The 21,597-nt window shown below is 33.9% G+C and overlaps 1 protein-coding gene across 4 annotated transcripts in view; it reads left to right on the plus strand.

Annotated features, from left to right (window-relative positions):
- PPARG (peroxisome proliferator activated receptor gamma) overlaps positions 1-21,597 on the plus strand; it is a 119,824-nt gene that overhangs the window by 46,154 nt on the left and 52,073 nt on the right. The window contains exon 1 of one of the 4 annotated variants that reach the window (XM_016162700.2): positions 2,804-6,765. The exons of the other annotated variants lie outside the window; for them this stretch is intronic. Coding sequence (XP_016018186.1) covers positions 6,684-6,765 — 82 coding nt within the window. The 5' untranslated portion in view covers positions 2,804-6,683. Of the gene's footprint in view, positions 1-2,803; positions 6,766-21,597 lie in introns of those variants that run through there. 4 annotated transcript variants of the gene reach the window in all.

Genomic DNA, 21,597 nt, shown 5'->3' on the forward strand with positions numbered 1-21,597 from the left:
CTTTGAATTAATCTCTCCGTGTCATGGTGAATTTCGAATAAGGTAGAAACACTGTACAACTCTGAGGTACTTTTTTTGTTACTATATTATTACCTCAGTATAAATTTTCACATGGTAATTTTATTATTTTCTTATGAGCAAGTAACTATGTGAATAGAAAAGACAACTGTTTGTACCAGAAAAACTCCAGAATACTAGGATGACTCATGAAGAATCTATGAATGGGGTAAAAGGACATTTGTCAGCAAAATGAATTCCAAAATTAATTGTTCAGATATCACCAAATTTTAATTACCAAGTTGTTACTGGGTGCCCTCTTCGTAGAAAGCACCGTCTCTAAACTCTGTGATGAACTATGGCATTTTCATGGGTGATTCATCCTCATTAAGTGAATCATATTAGTACAAATGCTTTCATGCCGAGACTCCTAACATGATTATTGACATTAAAAAGAATTGATTGGAACAATATATTTAAACATTTTATTGCATAATTTTAATGAGATAGAGCACAGTTTGGAGCTTTGGACTGGGAATAAAGAAACTTGATTTCTAGCTCAAAGTCTGCTACTGATTATCTGGGTAATACCTTGAGCAAATCATTTAATTTCTCTTGAACCCATTTTCCATAAATGAAAAATTAAGAGTTTGTGTTAATCTCCCTGGTATTAAGTTTTGTGAGTCTGTGATCTCAGTAGTCCATATATTTCCTTCAGTACAGTCACAACACTGTTAAATTTCTTATTTTACATAAACTAATCCTGCATATAACTCTGTGGCTCTAAGCTTGCTTTAGGATCTTTGTGGATTCCTAGTGTGGTTCACCAATGATAGGACATGTTACCCAGGAAATCTTGGTATAACTGATCTTGAAAAGTTAATTGACAAAATCAGAAGAATGAAGATATATGTTTTACAGTTTTAGGATTTCCCATAAATATAGGTCAGTTGATAATATAGCCCATGGTATTTTATTATGCTAGAAAACATTACTGGAGAGTTTCGGATATGGCATGTAAAGACAAGTTAACATAGTTCCATGGGATATCTTTGCTTCAAAAGTATAGTAATTTGAAAAGTGTTTACTTGATCCCTAGAAAGTGGTTAGACAGGTTAGGCTCTTTTTTCAGGTCTTACAGGCAAGTTAACTTTTAAAGGAGGGGAAAAAAGGAAGTTTTCAGCTTTTTTTTTTCTCTCTCTTTGAGGCTTTTAATTTACAGTTGGGCTTTATTTTTCCAGGTAAAATATCTTTCATAATGTCACCCAATTAGCAGTCAGATATGCAAAGGAAATAGTAACTCAGGATTAGAACATGTATAAGAATACAGTATACAGAATTCCCATTACATTTTCAATAAACTAGTTACAGGCATACTATTAAGTATCTCAACATCAGAATCCAAAAGGGTCTTAAGGATTAGTCTGTTTTGCAGAAAGGCCTTCTTCTCATCCTAAAGATGTCAAGTGTGAACCCAAAGAGTTAACACAATTCTATGGCTTAACCTAGATAGGAACTAAAAACCTAGGCTTTCTGGCTCCGATGTCAGTGTGCTTTTCATATACTACACTGCTTTAGCATCTAGAAGACCTTTTTAAATATCAAATATACATCTACTGGAACTATTGACTGCAAGTTAACATCATTCGAGGAGTTATTTTTCTTTATATCAAAATGGTACATTAGTTTAAAATATTAATTGTGTACAGACAATATGTTACTTTTTGAAAATTTAAACTAAATTATAGTTTTTGATTAAAGACTTTGCCTTTCAAAAGAGAATGACAGATGTATTCAACAGCAACTTTCCTTTGCCTCTTCCTTTGGGAATACCCGGCTTGCTGTGATGGTCGTGATGGGATTTACGTCTAGGATACAGAATTATTTGTTCTGAAAGTCATGTGTCCCATTGGATCATCATTTCTTCCATATTACATCCCCTGTGACTATGAAGAAACCCTGAATTGATGCAACTACCACTAGAAGATGAGGTTCTGAGCCAAATAATTGCACTAGGAAAAGGCAGCAGTTCTGAGTTAAGGGGATAAGTGAGCTTAGGTAGTCATTCTGATTTTTAGCAATTACCTAGCTTCCTTTAGAGTACTATTGGGAAATTTAAGTCTTATTGGAACAAGAAGAAAATTGATGCTGTTGTCAGTTCATTAGGTCTCTAAAGTTCTCCTTGAGTGATACATGTAAGACAGATGTGGCAAGCAGCTGTTCTTTCATCATTCTCATCAGCAACCAAAACAATAAACATGTTTTATGCCAAGTAGGGACACTGTGCTAGGCTCTAGGGATACAAAGAGGTATTAGATATTGTTCTCTCAAGGACCTCCTCACCTTTCAGGAGCTAGTATAAGTGTTCTTAGCACTTGTAAAATGAAATGTAACTTTAAAACGAGGTTATAGCAAAAGAAAAGAACATTATACACACTGTTCTATACCAATACTAATGCCAGTCCTAACAACTTATCTTACATTAAGTAAAAAGAAAGCAATTAAAGCAGTTTTTAAAATCTAGATTTAATCTAGAAAATTAAACAAATTTAATCTATAGCCAAAAAAATAAAAATTAAAAAACAAGGTTTCAAGAGTAATGCAGCACAAATAATATTTAATATTCTATTTCCTGGGACTATTTGATGTTAACCACTCTAAACATTGAATAATGCTTTAAAAACTTTATACAGATAGAATCCTATGATTTTATTAGCTATAGACTTTTTTTAGACCTTTTTTTTGTTATGATTCATTCATAGCTAAATGTACTAAAATTTTGGTAGTTTTTTGGCTGAGCAATATTCAGATTCTTTTAGCCAAAGGTAGGTTCTATAAAGTAATATTAAAGATAAAATATTAAAGAGTAGCCTTCTCAAATACCAAACTGTCCATTGTTTTCAGCTGTCATAAACTGCGATAGAGTTAAATAAGCTTTTCATCCTCCTCATTATATAATCATTCCTAATTATCTTCATTCTTTCTTCTGCTGAGGGTATATATTACACCCACAACCATATCCGTACCACTGTATCTCCAAAGTCCAAGTGGAAATGACCTTCTTCTCAACCTCTGCATCACACAAAGCCCTACATCCCTCAATAGAAAAAGTTGAGTTAGTTTTTGTGCATAGTGCATAATGAGGGTGGTGGTTTACCATTCCCCACTCTGTAAAATGACCGACCAAAAAATGTCCTTTAAGGGAGTTCTCCAAAGAGTGAAAAGCAGTTGACTTCTACATAGAGGTACCTTTCAGATGCAAAGCGCTGATAACCAATTATACAAAGCATCTAGACACTGTCTAAGGTTCCAAGACTTTACATTATAGAGTAATTCTCCAGCATGCTCTTTTATGGATCTTATTATAATATCCTTCAGATTTTGATATAATAAAGAGTAGGACACTGGGGAATCTTAAGGCCTTGAAGATATAGTCACATGCATGTCAAAACTCTCGTAAATTTTTTGATGATCACATACTGTCCACTAATAGTAACAATTTTAAGCAAATATATTATTTCTGGTATCAGTGCATGCTAATTGACCTTCAAAGTTAAGTAAGCTAAAGGATCACTCTTTTAGGTATATTTGGTTAATTTTTATTAATATAGTTAAATTTGAACTCATTAAGGATAGGAACCTTAGCTTATTATTTGTCTCCTATGCCTCGAATAATACCTGGCACTCAGTTGGTATTTGATTAATATTTGATGAATGGACAGATGGATAGCCATAAAATAAAATATGTCTTTTCAATATCTAAAGACAAAACAGATGCATATTAGATACAAATGAATTGGCTCAGCTATTTTTGTCTATTTAAATGTCCATGTGAGCAAGTTATTTCATGTAACTTAGTGCTATAGTGTGTTAGGACAAAATATTATCACTAACATAAAATATGATTAAACAATCCACATGATATAAGTATTTTTTAGTAACTTGGGATGCTTCATATATTGTTTGGTTTATACATGTGTTGAAAGTTTAAACATTTATTGAACCTGCTATGTGTCAGGCTCTGTGTTTATCAAAATTGTAATTTTTGTTTATCGACTAGTTTTGAACTCCACAAGAAAAGAACACATCTTATTCTTTAAGCCAGCACCTAGCTCAATGCCTGCCAATATATCAATAAATGTGTTGAACAAATAAATGTGTGAAATACAATGAATAGGACAAGTTTTTGCTTTCAAGTAGTATAGTCTAAGGGGAAAAGTGATGACAGTGTGGTCAATGTTGTTAAAAGGAGATGCTGTTAGATTCAGGTGTTATGGAATAATTAACTGTTAAAAAGAGTGAAAACTACGAGAGGCTTAGAAGGCCTAGATACACTGTAGATAGGTAAGTTGAATGATGTCTGAGGTGAAGAGTCCAGAAATTAGTCCCTTTAGTGGTAGTTGGAAAGAATGAATCTGTGTATTGCCCAAATCGTAAAAGGGACTACTGCAAAACTTGAGAACCAGGTAATACTATTAGCCTAAGAAACAAAACTAGGGTTTTCAGATAGAATTATGCAGCATGAATGAACTACATCAAAACTGAGCAAATGCGAGAGTAAGAGGAAGAAGGGCAGTGAGAGGCTTCCCAATCGCCCACGCCATGGCAGCATCCATAAGTATTGAAAAACGAGTAACGCGGTTGTTCATTGGTACTCCTTGAAAGAGTTAACATATGTTCCCTTAACTTACCCGGTACTCTATCCCCATGGTGATTAATTTATTCTAAAAAGTGATTTAGACACTTCTAAGAGTAGAAGTTGGTAAAGTCCAATAGTAGATTGGCCTGAAAATTAGAGACCTAAAAACCTAGATTATAGTTCTAGGCCTGTCACTACCTCGCCGTTTAACCTGAAGAATTGACTTGTCATTTGGGGTCCTCATTTTCTCATTAACAGGCCATTTTTTGACTCTAAAAAGTTTCTCTCACTCTAAAATGATATCATTTTGCCAATTTTATCATTCTTATAATCCGGCATAATCTCAAGAACATTTTAATAAACATATTCATTTTGTAAAAGTTGGAGAGACTTTGGAATCTAAGGGCACGAATGAGTGATGATTAAGAACTGGGCGAGACCTTGCCACTTAATAGGAATAAGGCTGGCGTTTGCCTTCCAGACTCAAACATACCTGAGGACATTGAGTAGGAGTAGCTGTAGGCAAAATGGGGCTTAAATTTTTATTCTGTTTTATTAAGAAGAAAAACAATTTTCTTGACTTTAATCATTTGTTTTGATCTAGCATAAATTCAACCAAGAATCTTAGATTCAATCACACCTTGAAATATTATGTCATTGTACCTGTAAGTAAATTTCCCAGCATTGAGAGGGAAGGAGAAACTCCTTTATTGAGAATTCAAACTGAATGTAAATAAAACTAGTTCAATACAACTATTCTTATTTGGACCTTTAACTTGATTCTTAAAATACGGATGTAATCACCCAGCTGTCTATTTTATTCTGTGCTGAGATCCACTAAGCATTTTCCCACCAAGCTGTTGCTCTATGATTGACAGAGAAATTTTTGCTAGTCCCCTTGAAGGATGACTAGTTACTCAATGTAGATTAATCAGATATATATTTATTCCACTTGGGGAATATTGGCATAAGTGTAATTCAGTGATTCATTGCCATCTGATAAATCCACAAATCACTGCAATTCTATTAGGCCACTTATATGAAAAAAAGGATGCCAGCTCCCACATTGAATTTTGGCACATTTAGTGTTTTTCCTTGCCAAAAGGGCAAAGGCCTTAAGCAAGAAGCCAGTTTTCTCCTGATTACAAAACTGACCACACTCCTTGCCAGCTTGTCAGTGTAGGTCAATTTTTTCTGGTAATGCATTATTCTTCTCAGAGGAAAGTCCATTTTTTTCATTATTATACAGCATTTATACTTAAACATCAACTGATGTTCGCACATCACCTGATGCAACATTGCTGCATTGCTGTTGATGGATAAACTTAATAATCAAATTTTTAAAAAGTAAACCCTGATATATAAAATCAAAACCATCTCAGGCCCTACCTTCTCTCAACTGTTTAATTATAGCATTTGAATATCAGTCAGTATCATTTTGGGCTTTGTAAAGTAGTAGGATGAATACCTTAGAACATAACTTTTTAGTTGAATACTAATAGTACATTTTAAAATAAGAATACATGTTTGAATTCAAAATTTTCTTTAGATAATATGATTAGAGATTCAGCCAACGGTGGGCAGCGAGAAACAAACTTTGTCCAAGTAAGTTAATCTTTCATTACCCAGAGATTTAAAGTTGTCTGTTTACGAAGCAACTGAATATTGAACAATCTCTTTGCTCTGATAATTCTAAATACTATACAGCTGTGCCCCTCACAAGACACTAAACATGTGGGTCACTGGCGAGATGGTGTGGCAATGTTTTCCTTGTAATGTACCAAGTCTTGCCAAAGCAATGAACATCATTATGACACAACATTTTGTCACCGCTGGCTCTCTAACAGAAGAGTGCCAGCCAATTCAAGCCTGCTGCTTTGTGTGTTTATTCCCACCTCTCCCAAATATTTGGAAACTGATGACTTGACTCGTTGGTGTGTTCACAAGTTCTACCACTGCAACTCTTTTTCTTTTAACGGATTAGTCTTTTGCAAGAAATAGACAAAATATCAATGTGAATTATAGCAAATCCCTATTCCATGCTGTTATGGGCGAAACTCTGGGAGATTCTCTTATTGACCCAGAAAGTGATTCCGTCGCTGATACACTGTCTGCAAGCACTTCACAAGGTAAAGTTCATTCCAGTTATGGCTATTGGAATACTTTGGGCATTTATGGGAGGTTAAAATTGCTCTTGTAGTTAAAATCGCTCAAGTGAAATTTGTTTTAATACTGTTATATGTATAGTCCAGTGTTTAATACTTAATCCGCTGCTCACTTATAAGCATATTCAGAACTTAAAAAAAAAAAAACAACCTCAACTAATCGATATTTTATCTTCGTGCAGGCTCCCATTTCCTGAATTTTAAGCATTAAAGCATAAAAAAAAAAAAAAGACCTATTCATTTTTATTTCCTGGGTTTATATATGTTTGCCAAAAATACTTAAGGTTTTTTTAGAATACCTGAAGAGTCACATTTTCCCCTTTTAGCCATATATATTGGATTTCTCTCATAGCAGTTTTTATGTCTCTTACAGCATTTTTATTTCTCTTAAAACCCTCTCAGCATGTTTTTGTTCTACTTTGAAATCTTGACATTTGCGTGTATGTTTTAATCTCTCGCAAAGAATTATAAGCTTCCAGAGTGTAGAACCAAATTAAATACTTCTTTGTATTTCTTACGATACTTAGCATAGTGCCTAATGCATTGTAGAACAGATTGTGGGGAACTTGGAAAATGTCTATTCTAAGCATCTCATTTTACACATAAAGAAAATGAGGTCCCTAAATGCCTATTGCATGCTAAATAAATGAGTTAATTATTACTTTTACTCAGATATATAAGATTCAAACAGATACTTCATTTTTCAATACCGCAAAATGTAAATTCTTCAATTCTACAGCTCCTACTACTGGAGTTTGTTAGCAAGCTTCTTCCGTTTTGTACTGTCTTGTATTTATTTCTACATTTCTATTTGTTTTATGTTTTTCTTTGCATAGAAGCCACATAAAAAATAGGTTGTGTTAAGTAGTGTGATTCATGATTTACAATATAAGTGCTAAAACATTAAAATTAAGTTGCGTAATTCTTGAAATGGCTTTACATTTTAATGTTTTAATTTTTCTGAAAGCCTGAAGTTTGGATGTATTAATCACAATTTTTAAAACATAAAACTTTTTTTAAATTAATAAAACATATTTTCTGAAATACTATTTTATTTCGTTATGATGACTTGACTCTATATTTCTATCATCTGAGCCTCTTAAGTAGTTTCATTATATGATATAATAGTCTGTCGTTTTTTCTGCAAGCCATAAAAATTATTGCTATCTTTCTCCAATTATTAATTAGCTGGCATCGGGGTAGAATGTCCTAGCTATACTATAAAGTAGCTCTTGATTCAAAATTTGATAGTTTTGTGTGTTTGAAAGAATATGTTCTGAGTGCAGTGCGACAAATATTTTAGGTTAACTGAGGGACAAGTGTGGTTTTTGGTAAGGGATAGTTGTGTGATTCAAGTTAGTTTTCATTCTCCACTAATCTATTTTTGTGCCTTTAATTTGCCCTGGATTTAATTTTTTTGCGTCTCAAATCCCCTCCAAAGAATAACATGGTACAGAATAGAATTACTAGCAATTAAGAAATCATATATTGTACCAATAATTTAACTCTTGTCTTATGTGGTCTCTGATTACTTCTTAAGCATAAGTATTGTTTTTCTCTTAAAAATATGAGCTCCTAAAGGCCAAAGACCTGTGGTTGTTAACTTCTATTATATTTTATAGATGACCATGAAATACTTACTCTACCCTTGCTAAAACAAACAGACAAACTTGAAAATATATTGGAAATATGATCATCACTAGCTATTAGGAGCCAGCAGTGATAAAACATTGTAGAGATTAAGCCTAGTTACAGTAATTAATTTAGGTGCTCCTTGTTTCTCACCACAGTCAGAATAGAAGAGGGGATTGTTACAAATAGCTAGGTGCTGCTGTTGAAGGAAAAGTGGCTTGTTAAGTGTAAATGATCCAGATGCCCAGCTGTATTGGTCATATTCATGAAATTAAAAACTCTACATAGCCACTATGCCTAAAGAGGACCTCTCCGCTTTTTCCTGGGCTCCACGATCACTGTGACCCACTTTATCTTATTCCCCTTTCTGTTTTCATCATGAGCTTCTCAAGCAACCCCAAGTAACCCCGTGCTGGCTCTGAAACCATTTTCACTAGTAGAAATTGGCAAGATTGAAGGGAAGCTTCCACAAACTCAAGCTGAATATGTCTCCTGCTTTTAGTGCCAGACTTAGTCCTGTGTGAATTCTTTCATTTTAAGTTGTTGCACCAGAGCATTGAAAGATGATGACATGCTTGTCCTTTGGAGCTGATTGAGCAATGGAAATATGCCTTAGAGACATGATAAATGCTGCAATAGATGATTCTGGAAATGAGAGTCTCTCCTGAGATAAAAGTACATGATTGAATGCCCATCGTTTTTATTGAGATACTTAAACTGTATTTGACTCCAGACAACTGTATACCTAGAAACATTTAGGCAATTGACCATAGTTTTTACCTTTTCAGAAGTTTGAAGGGACCCATGTATATAAGGGAATGTAACCACCAATCTTATCTTGGCCACATACTTTCTTCATGAGTTCGAGCAAATAATTTATCCTTTTTTGCCCTCCATTTCCACATATATTAACAGAAAATACAGGGTTATTATGAGGATTAAATGACACAACATTTGTGAAAGCACATCTGAAGCCCAATATAAAGGTTACTGTTTGGGGCTTATAGTATTAATCATTTCTGAATAGAATAGAAGACATATAATCTTCCTAAATTTCTAAATTTGGACTATTTTAAGGAATGTGGGTAGAGTTGGGGGACTGCAGATTCTCGATGCATCAAAATAAGTGGTAGTTTTGAGTGAGATAAGGCTTCTGCATGCCCTCCTATGAATATTTTGATAAGGAAATGATCAAACTTAGAGAAAGAATCTGTATGTCTGATTTTTAATAGAAGAATTAGCTCCCGCTTTCATTAACATTTGTCTATGAAAAGATTACATTTCCGAAAGTTATAATCATTCTTTGGGCCTAAATGAAAGCAATGATTGTTTTCTTCTCAGAGACATTGAAAAACTGTCTTAAATTATAATGTTTTCTATGTGATGAAGATTTAGGTTATTGACACAGCTTTGAATTTCATAATCGCATGTGCAGTAATAATTCAGAGCCTCTTTGTAGAATTTCACTATTGCCCATATTAATTTTTTCTTAGTATAGCTCTAGTTTTATCATTTATTTTATTTTTTCTTTTTGAAAATGTTTATAAAAGTTTATTTGAGCCAAACTGACAACATATGCCAGAAAGCAAGATCTCAAATGCTCCCATTTATTTCTGATTTAACTATTCAGATCTCTTTTCTGATCACCAAGATTTAGTAGATTTAGCAGATTTTTCTAGACTGTGAGAATCTCCTTACTACCTTTCTAAAACCTATCATTTCTCTTGTACTTTCCCCCAAATTGTGAATTGTAGGAAACACTCAAAACAAATATCATTTATATAAGATGCTTACAAGGAAGCACGGCATTTTTAAAAATTGTATTTTCCCCTAGCAGCCTTAAGGAATACAGCTTGTCTCGAAAGCTACCTGACAGTAATTATCCATTTAAACTGTTAATTGCAGTGTAAAACATGAGTCATTAAGTGAAAATCAATTTTTATACCTCTAATACAGGTTGTCATAGATTATTATCTTTGTCTGCATTCTCACTTATAACTTGAATAAGATAACCTTGAGGAAATTCTGAAATCGTCATAGCTCTTCTTAAGGTACATATTCTTCGCGTCAGAAAAAAACTGAGCAAAGAACTGAGCAAATTTCTCCATTGTTTTACATCAACAGAATTGACGCAAAGTTTCTGTTATTTTAGATTCCCCTAGATACCCTTAAATTAGGCATTTGAAAGTTGTCCAACACACGCCTCGTGTCCATTGTGAAGTCTAAACACCTTTGCCTGGTTTTCCAAGCTCTCTGTATTCTGGTTCCACTTTATATCTTATTTCCCTACAAACCCCAGAGACTGGCCTACCTTACTCTAATAGGACTGATCTCATTGTCCCAAGAATAAGTCACACTCACTCTGACCTCCAAACCTGTCACATCCTAGAAGGCCTCTCTTAATTCTTCCACATTTTCAAATCCTCCCTGTCCTTCAGGTTCAGGTTCAAGTAACATCTAAGCTGTGAGGCCTTCTCTGCACACATTACTGTTAATTGCTGTCCCTCTCTTCTAAACTGAAAATATGTTTAGAATATATGTCTCTCCCCCCTCCACCGCCACCACCCTGACCCAATCCACCATCCCTTGCCTGGATTGCTGTCCCAGTTTCTGGATCGGTTTTCCCGCATCTGCCCTTACCTTCCAACAACCTAGTCTCAACCCATCATCCAGAGGGATCATGTTAAAACATAAGTCAGATATGTCACTCTACTCAAAACCCTGCACTAGCTCCCCACCTCACTTACAACAAAAGCCCCAGTCAGCCTCTCACTCCCCATTCTACCCAGTCAGCCTCTGTCCCTTCTCCTACCTGCCCTTCACTCACTCCATTCCCACCACACTGGCCTCCTTGCTGTTCCACCAACATTCCACACATGCTCCTGCCTTAGTGCTTTTGCTCTAGCTCTTGTTCCTTCCTGAAAGCTCTTCCTCTGACATGTTAGCTGACTCTCTCAGCTCCTTTTAATCTTTGTTCAGATCTTACCTTGTAGGGAGGACTGCTTTGACCTGCTTATTTAATTATCTATCCTCCCCACTGCCTTCCCCGTCCCTCCCTTCCACAAATACATAACACATAATAGGTATCTAATAAGTTCCTGTTGCTCCAATTGGGCTTACTAATATCAGGCCGATCTACTGTGCCTCAGCAGTTCCTGAGGTCAGGCACTAGAATATGTTTAGTGAGTAAAAACAAAATTTTAGTGTATACTAAATACTGTTAAAAAAAGGAAGCTAATATAAAAAACTAACATTAGATATGCTAAAAATAGGTACAACTATATTTTGAATTACCTATTTTTTACAGTTATTTGAACCATGTCCCTTCATTGGTTTGAATATTATTAGTTGAGTATCCTCTGAATATTAATTTGAATATCATAAGTTTGTGAATTAAACGCCTGGCTTTTTCTGCAAGCTGGCCTACATATTGATACTTCCAGTATTCATTTGAACTTCTAAGACTCATTTGCTAGCAGTGCTAAGTAACTTATTTGATTAAATAACTAATTTCCAATATATCAAGCACTTAGAGCAGTGCCTAATATGTAATCCATTCCCAACAAATGTTAGTTTTGTCTCCTCACCCTTAAAATGGAACTTACCACTATTGGGATAATACACATTTTCATTATTTGTGCTATCAAAAGTTTTCTGTTACCGTGGTTAATTAAGTCATACTTGTTGCTTACTCTCTCATAATCTTTTCCTCATAATACCCAAATATTTAGGTATTATCTGGTAGATAAATGTTATTAATCATACCTCTAGAAGAATAAAATCAAATTTTAATTTCTTGTTTCAGCAAAGAACCAATGACAAAACTTAGTAACAGGAGTTCTAATAGTCTTCATATGTTCCAGACATGTAAACACAATGGCTCCCCTTGCTTCTTTTAATTAAGTCACTTCTTCTGGAAAAAGTAAAATATTCATTCTTCTAATTTTTTAGCTTGACATTAGCAATTAAATGTTTTTAACGTTGAATTATTGGATATTATTTTACTGTTGTCTTATACTTTACCTAAAATCCAGCCTTTATTGTAGATTTTAAAATTGTAGACCTAATATATAGACGCCTGGGCAAGTTTACTTAGTTGATTAAAAGGTAATGTGAATAAGAGCCAAAAGTGTGAGCTTGACCTGAGTAGGCCAGAGTTACATAAATATCTTTACCATTAACAAAGATATTATATTCATTTAGTTATTACTTAAGCAAACTCATAATATATAAGGAACATGCTGGGTGATAGAAACGAGTATCTTTTCCTTGGAATATTTTTATCAATAATAATGCAAATCTGAACCATCCCACTGGACCCTCATAATTCAAAACTTTACCGTGAAGTTATACCTGATTGTTTAATAACATGTTAATCTCTAACTCCTCTACATTTCTAGAGCACTTATTATCTCCATCACTAGTTTGGTCTCTATACTTCCTTCTGTTATTAAACATCTTTCACCTTGGTAACTTCTCAAGGTAAAGAACTACATCATAATGTATTTCTTGTGAGGCCTGAAAAATACCTTGCACATAGTATTAGATAATTGGTTATCTTGATTTGAGGTGGTTTTGATTTTATATTTCTGATTGAGCATATGCTGAGATTAAGACATTAAGAAAGAAAAATGACAACGCAAAGTAAAACAAGGAAGGGTTTTGAGAAGAGAAACACCTTAGTAAAATAGAATAACTCTCCTAAGTAACAAGGTTTATAAAATAGATTGTTGATAGAAAGAAGCATTAGGTAATTAGCATAAAATTGGTAACTTGTACTTAACCTACTGACTTTTTTTCATTTAAATGGAATGTCATAACAAATCCAAACATATTAACTTCCCAAACACAGGACTCTTGATATAGACATTAGCATTTAGAAAAAGATTTCCTGCATTGTTAAAAACTATATGGTCCTTGTTAAACAGAATAGGCCTTATATATAAGCCAAACATATCGAAAGCAAAAACACAACTTTTAAACTCCTTAGGATAAAATGTGTACCCTTCGAATTTTTACATGCTCTGTTTACACTCCGTTGAAGACCTTGGCTGAATATGTATTTAGCCTTTATTTTACAAGGAACCTAGTTAGAAAAATAGTTTGTTAACATTAATTTTAATATTGTTTTATCATTTCTGAATAGGAAAATTCTTAAATGAATGCCCTAGAAATTCTATAACAATCCTTTCAGCACAAATGAAAGAGTTTTTCTTGGCTTATCCAGTTGGTCTGCATGTTTCCTTCTACCAAACCCCACTCCTAGGACACTTTTGGAACATCTCTCTATTTAGCCTTTTTATTGAAGTGTAGCATACATAGAAAAAAAGTATGCAAATCATTTTAGCAAATGAGCATGCTTGTGTAATTCGCACTCAGATAAAGAAACAGAACAATACCAGCACTGCAGAAGCCCTCTGACTATCATAATTTCTAACCTATAGGTTAGTTTGCCTGCTTTTAAATTTTATATGACTAGAATCATGCATTGTTTATTCTTTTGTGTCTGGATTCTTTTGCTCAACATTTGTTTGTTGGATTAATCACATTAAGTATAATTGCATTTCACTGTCATTACTGCATAGTATTTCATTGTGCGAATATATCACAATAAATTTTTCTATCCTACTTGATGGGCACTCAGATGGCTTCCAGAATTGCAAAAATTACAACTAAGAACATTTTTTTTATAGATATTTCAGTGAACCAGCGTACACATTTTTGTTACACATGTACTTGGGCCATAGGATCTGTTCAGCTTTAAGATATAATACTAGTTTTGAGCATGGCTGTACCAATTACTGCTACCACCAACAGTGTCTGAATGTTCCAGCTGCTTCACATCTTTACTGATACTTGGAATTTTCCATCTTCTTCATTTTAGCCATTTAGTCACATTTCATTTAGCCCCCACATTACATAGAAATCTTTGCCATTTACAAAGAAATCTTTTTGCCATCGATACAACCATATTTCTAGCCAATCACAAGATACGAACAATTGGATGTGGCCGTATCATCTTATATATCGATATGTCAAATTATCATATAATAATTTTTATTTCTCTTTCTCTGATAACTAAAAAGTTAAACATCTTTTGAATACTTGTCTATTTGTTTTATCCTTTTTGCGAATGGCCCATTCAAGTCTTTTGCCTGTTTTATACTGAGTACAAGTTCTAAAGCATACTTTGTCAGATACATATATTGCAGATATCTTTTCCCACTCAATATGTTGTTTTTTCATTTACTTAATAATCAGTTCTTAATATAGTCCAGTTTATCCAATTTTTCTTTTATGATCTGTGCTTTTTGTATCCTGTTGAAGAAATCTTTGCCTATTCCATGGTTGATAAAGTGTTTTCCTAGTTTTTGTTCTAAAAGCTCTTTGGTTTTATATTTCACATTCAGATCTGTAGTCCACATGGAGTTGATTTTTGAGTATGGTCTAAGGTAGAGGTTGATTCAGTTTTTTCCGTACGGATATCCAGTTGACCTACTCTATTTATTGACAAGATCATCCTTTCCCCACTACACTACAGTGACATTTTGATCATAAACCAGGTGACCATATACATGCGGGATTGATTCTGGACTTGATCTTCTGTTGCATTAGTTGCACTGGTCTGTTTTTTCTCTTTCACCAATTAATATATTGTCTTAATTACTGTAGCTTTATAATTGGGTTTAATATCTGGTAGTAGAGTCCTCTAGCATTGCCTTTCTCCTCAGGATTGCCTTGGCTATTCTTTGCCCTTTGAATTTTTATATAAATTTTGGACTAAGTGTGTCAATTTCCACATAAAAATGCTAGGGTTTTGATTAAAATTTTTCTGAATCATTAGATAAATGTGGATATAATTGACAGCATTACTTTATTGAGTCTTCCCATCCATGAACATGGTATATTTAGGTATTCTTTCATATTTTTTCAACAATGCTTTTGCATTTTCAGTGTAGAGATCTTACACATATTTTGTTATATTTTTTCTCTAGGTATTTGATGTTTTGATGCTATTGTAAAAATCATTTTATACTCTGATATCTCTTCAAATCATATAAAATGTCACTTTTGATTTGTTGCTAGCTTATAGAAATATAGTTGGTTTTTTAATATTGACCTTATATCCAGCAACTTTGCTAAATTCTCTTATTAACACATTTTTTAAAATTTTTTATACAATTAAGTCATCTGTTAGTAATGTTAGTTTTATTTTTTCTTCTCTAATCCTTGTGTGCTCCCCACAACTCCTTGTTACATTAGATAGAATTTCCCATACAGTGTTGAATAGAGATAGTGATATTTAGTACTCTTATCTCATTCCTGATCTCAAGAAGAAAGCTTTAAATATTTTTACCATCAAATATAATGGCTACTTTAGGTTGTTTGTTTTTTTTATAGATATTATTTACCAGATTAATGAAGTTCCCTTTCCTTCCCAGTTAAGAGGTTTTTTAAAAATCATGAATGAGTGTCAAATTGTGTCAAATGCTTTCATATAGAATGTTTTTGATAATGCTATAATAGCTCAGGAGGAAGATTTAAAATATGAAAAACATTTACTCTGGATATTTTAACATCACATTGTAATATGTTTTAAGATAGTGTATAGTATAACTAGTTAAAATCTGTTAATCAGCCATAATCACTAGGAATCGGGCTACATCTATTTTGACACTTGTTCTCAGTGTTTGTTTAGAAGACCATTGTCTTCTCATTAAGGGTGCTTGGCACAGTAAATTGAAAACAAAAGAAGAAACAGAAGCATAGTGTATCACATCATTTTGCCAGACTAAAGAGCTCTGAGTAAGATAGTGCCTTTCCCTTCTGTGATAATTTCAAGCTATTAGAGATGCTTCAGTGGTAAAGCATTATTTAAAACCACCCACCCACTCTGTCTTTTCCTGGTTGTAGGAGGTCCTTTACAGTGTTTGAGAGGTGGACAGACCAGAGAGAAACAGTTCTCTGGCGATCTTTGGTGACTCCCTCCTTTCTTACTAGTTACAAATTTCTAGAGCATTCTTTTCATTTTTTTTTCTCTTCGCTCAGTCTCTTCTGTTCGATTTTCAATCACCAATCACTGCAAAGTGAAACTCAAAATGCGAAGAGGGAGCTAGCCAGGGGGAAACATTCCAGTTCCTTTTTTCTGACCTAAGCACCACTCTTCATGTGCTAGCAGGCAAAATAGAAATTTTGACTAAACCAGAGTAACTAACTGTTTAACAGATTTGGACTTCGTCCTGATTAGATTATTAGTAGTAAGTCTCCCATTAGAAACTTGTGAAGGTAGTTTTAGCAGAAGAACAAAGCTTGAGTTAGTTTGACCATAAGGAGAAAGAGAACGTGAATCTCCAGCTAAGGAAGCAGAAACAATGATGAGTATGGATGAGGGCATGATCCTGTAATCTTTCCAGTCCCTGATACCTCAGGACTGGATTAGACAAGCTATCTAACCAACCTGTGGTCCATACAAGAGAAAATGAACGTGATCTCTGAAGTTGATGATATACCCTTTGTTGATCTGAGTTGAAAATTTGCTGTGAGACCTTCTGGCTTATCATAAAGAAATGTGCATGTGCAGATACATATTGGAATGCTTCAACTGCTGCCAGCGCTATCAATGGGAGTATCAATGGAGAATCAAACCACAGAAGCATTGCATTTGTTTTTTAATATAGTCTAGTAGGCAACAGAATGAAAATGTATTTTTTTTATATTGAAGAAACAAATGACACACCAAATGACCCATTTCTAATCCTTTTCTTAATTCAGGGTGTCCAAAAGAAGATGTTCTCTATTCAGAGATACCACAACAGAATTTAAACCCCAGCTCATATATATTACCTGTGTGACAGTGGGCAAATACTTAACCCCTTTCTGTCCAATTTTTTTCAATTTGTTGGGTGGTAATAATAATTGTATATAACCCATAGGACTGTATATGTCAATTATATGTTACATATATATACATTTATAAATTATATGTATACATTAATAAATTATAAATTACATAATGTAATGATTTTAAGGTACACTGCCCGTCATATAATAAGTGCTTAAAAACTGTTAGCTATTATTAAATTGTAATTCTACTAATAGGATTCAGAGTTTTTTTCCTCCTTTACTAATCAAAACCCATGATACCAGTGAAGAAAAGGAAATGAATTCATAGATTTATTTTTTAAATGCTCGAGTCAAAAGGACAGTCATCTATTAGTCAAGTCTCAAAATGTTTTTTGATTTTCCTTTATTTTACTGAAACTACATTAAAATTCTCTCTACTTTTCCAGGTCATTGCATGATAATCTCTTTTAAAAGGAATGAGAAATATGCAAGGAATATATATATGTACTCTCTCTGTTAGGTGAAATCATGGGGAAAATATTACCATTAAAAGATATTTATCTTAATTTTTGCTTTTATCAAAATCATGCTTGTACATAGTTTCGAAAGTCAGATAATATAAGGCTTTTAATGAAGAACAGCAATCCTTAGTCCCACACCCAGTTCTCACTCTATAGAGGCAATGATTTTTAACTAGTATTTACCTCTCTATCTTTAAAATACATGCTTATGTTGCTATTTTAAAAATTGTATTATTACTCACTGACTTCCTACTGTAGAAGATAGAATTTAGCCCTTTACCACCGCCTACCCTTTCCCAAGCATACACTTCCTCTTCCCCTGTCTCCATAATATAGTTATTCGTAATTTTAAGTAATCAATTGTCCAAGTTTACATTGTAATAACTTTAAAAGTGCTGCTTACAGTTGAGCTAGGCAATATACTACAATCCTTTCTTTTCTTTTTCTTTCTTTTTACTACAGTTCCAATCTTGAATACCTGTCTGGTTTTTATGGAGTTAAAGTTCATTCTCAAACTCTGACAGAATAATACAAACTCTCGAAGTGGTCATATATATATCAGGCATTCTAATTTCTCAGGTAATCTCACATGGCCTTCTTCATCCTCCTGTTCCATTCTCTCGAGATTGCTGTTAACTATTATCCTGGAACTTCCTTTCACTTCTCTCCTGTGTTTAGAGCCTTTGTTTCCCGGAGCCCATATTTTCTCTTTGTTCTGATGTATCACTCTGGGAAAGAGCACATGGGAGGTGACTTTTTTTTTGAGGCCTTCTATTTCTGAAAATGCCTTTATTCTACTCTTATACTTGAGTGATGGTTTGACTGAGTATAAAATTATAAGTTGGAAATAATTGTTTTCTTTGAATTTTTACAACGTTGCTCTATTGATTTTTAGCTTCCGGTGTTGCTGTCGATCAGTCAATGTCATTCTGATTCCTGTTCCTTAATATGGGATTTTTTTTTTTCCCTGTCTGGAAGCTTTTAGGATAGACTTTATAAAAAGAGCATTAGTCTTTTATAGTGATTCCTTCCTGGGTAGTTTAAGTAAGAAATCATTTCTCTCGGGTTTTGTTATCGTTTGCCAACATAAATCACTGCCCTCAGTGACTCTAAAGTTAAAGAAAACCAGAGAGACAACTTAATAACGCTTTAAAGTACATATCGTAAAGGGCAAATATGCAGAGGATAACTATATGTTTAGGAAATGAAAAAAAAAATTACAAATTACCGCATAGCTTAGATGATTATTTTACAAACATTATTCCATCAAATGTTAAACTCCTCAATTATTGCATACTGTGCCCTCACCTCTCTTATATTTTCTCACGAATTATTAGTCTAAGAAGTCCCATAATAAATCCTTATTTAATCTTACTTACTAGCATTTCCTAAATTTATTTGCCCACCAGAATTTTTTTCTTTTTATTTTAAAAGGAACATTATTAACATATGTATAACACAGTTGGGGAAATGCCAGATAAGACGTAGACTTTCCTGGCTACAAAAGAGCAATTAAGCAATGGAATAAGTAACCAAAAGAAGCTGTGGACTCTCCTTTTCCAGAGGTCTTTAAAACAGGACATCTGTTTTAGGCGTAGTCCTGCTTGAACAATAGGACTTTGCTGGTGTTCCTTCCTCTTCCTGTCCCCTAGTGGTAGTGTTAAAGGCTTTTAGCCCACCTTTTACATGATTCTAGTACTCTGGTTACTAATATGTACAAAAATGACTACTAGTACTAATAATTATATTTATTGAGAACATATTGTCTGGCCCTATGCTGATGCTTTGACAATATAATGCAGTGCAGAGAATGCTAGCGTAGGAGACAGAAAACCTGATTCTTATTCGGTCAACTTCTCACTAACTTTGTGCTCATGGGCGAATCACTTGCCTCATTTTCTTTATCTGTCAAATGAGGAATTTGAATTTGTCTCAAAAAGGCCTTTTCCACTCTAATATTTCAGAATGATTTTTATCTCGGATCACCAGCTATTATAATGGGAGAGGGATTAGAAAATTCTTAGGTTAGTTTACACTGCAAGATGATTTGCATGAATCAATAAGGAGGGGCTGGATAAATTATTTGGAACCATGTTTATGAGTACTATGACATCAAACTGAAACAAATTAGAAGATATTGAAAAAAAAATCATTGTCTCAGTAAGGGTACTTCCAACAAGACTACTGAGTTTTAGAGAATCTATGAAAGGTTTTTTCCTGACACCTACTCATATTGCACAGCTTATTAACACATTTCGTTAATGAAGCTTTTATTTGTGCATTACTCTTCATAGTATATCCCAGCCCCCCTGGCACATCATAGGTATTCAGTTCAGAAAGTTAAGTGGGCAGGCTATGGAGTTTTAGATCACCTGGTTTAATAAGCCAGCTCCACTACTTAGTAACTGTATGTTCTTACTTCAATATCTTTGCCTCAGTTTCCTCTTCTTTGGTGAGATCTGTAAATTTACCTACCGCATAGGGCTCATGAAGATTAAATGGGACAAACCAAGTGTTGTATTTGGCACGATACTGAGCAAAGATTCAGGGTTCTATGAATATTGTCTAATGTAATTATTAAGGAAATGCTGCATTTCCCCAGATATTCTGATAGTGGTTTGTTTGTTTGTTTGTTCGTTTTCATAAGGGACAACATAAAACCCCATAGGTAAATTGTATAAGTTCTGGTGCTTATAATTTAGCATCTTTTTTGGCCCGCTTCCATACTCCCAAATAATTATGCCTATAAGATTATAGAAGTTACTTTATTTTTGCATGATATTGGTTGTATTTTTGTATGAAATATATTGTACCTTGGAATATTGTGCAAAGTCTGCCTATTGACTATAATAGAGTTTAAAGTTAAGTTTGAAGGTCTAAGATAAATGGCACATATTGATGTCCTCTCCCACAATGTCTGCTTAAAGGCTTGCCTGCTTGAAACACACTAAAGGTTGTGAAATTGATAGATACGTTGTGATGCAACACACTCCTGTCACCCAGCCGAAAAGTTAAGACACTGTTACTTATCCCTGAGAAGGGCCGTTGTTCTTGTTCGTGCTAATATTTCGTTCATTTATTATTTCATGGGTAATTGCACAGAGTAACAAAAAACACCTACTCATCTTACAGCTTGGCAGAAACAGTAGCTTATGTTTTCTAGAGACAAAATTAGAAGCAGGCTCCCTGGACCCATACCTAAATGAAAATAAAATAAAATATCTGGGGAACCACTGTGCCTCCCAATAAATGTGATCCATGGCGTAATATTGTGTAGGTCAAGATGTCCCAGAATAAGACAGGGAGAAAGGGAGAAGGAAAAGTGTGTATTTTAGTAGTATGTTTCATAGAGATGAAGAGAAAGGTGTTTTTCTCTTACTTTGTCTTTTCTATGTAGGAAACAAACAAACAAACTTTGTAGAACCATGATCTTCCTCCTGCAATTATCAAAAGAGAAAAACTGAGTATACATTGTTGAGGGGAAGGGTTATAGCTTAAATTGTATTTTATTTATAATATTGGAGATTACCATCTTTTCTGGAGAGCTTAAGTCTTAGCAAAACTAAACTGTTGAGAATGTCTTTATTTTTTCCATTTTCACAGAAAAATGAATACTCATTCTACTCTTCTTTATAAAATATGGTTATTCAGTTGGCAAGCATTTAGTAAACAATTGTGGATAAGGATTAAAGGGAAAACAGAATAATGAGTCACTGTCCTTTTGCTCCAGAAGTTGAATTTTAATAGGCAGAGATATTTATCCAAATAATTATATCAAAGTTAAAAGAGGGGTGCAAAA

The sequence above is a fragment of the Rousettus aegyptiacus genome, unplaced genomic scaffold (genome assembly GCF_014176215.1).
Source record: "Rousettus aegyptiacus isolate mRouAeg1 unplaced genomic scaffold, mRouAeg1.p scaffold_m13_p_4, whole genome shotgun sequence".
Lineage (NCBI taxonomy): Eukaryota > Metazoa > Chordata > Mammalia > Chiroptera > Pteropodidae > Rousettus > Rousettus aegyptiacus.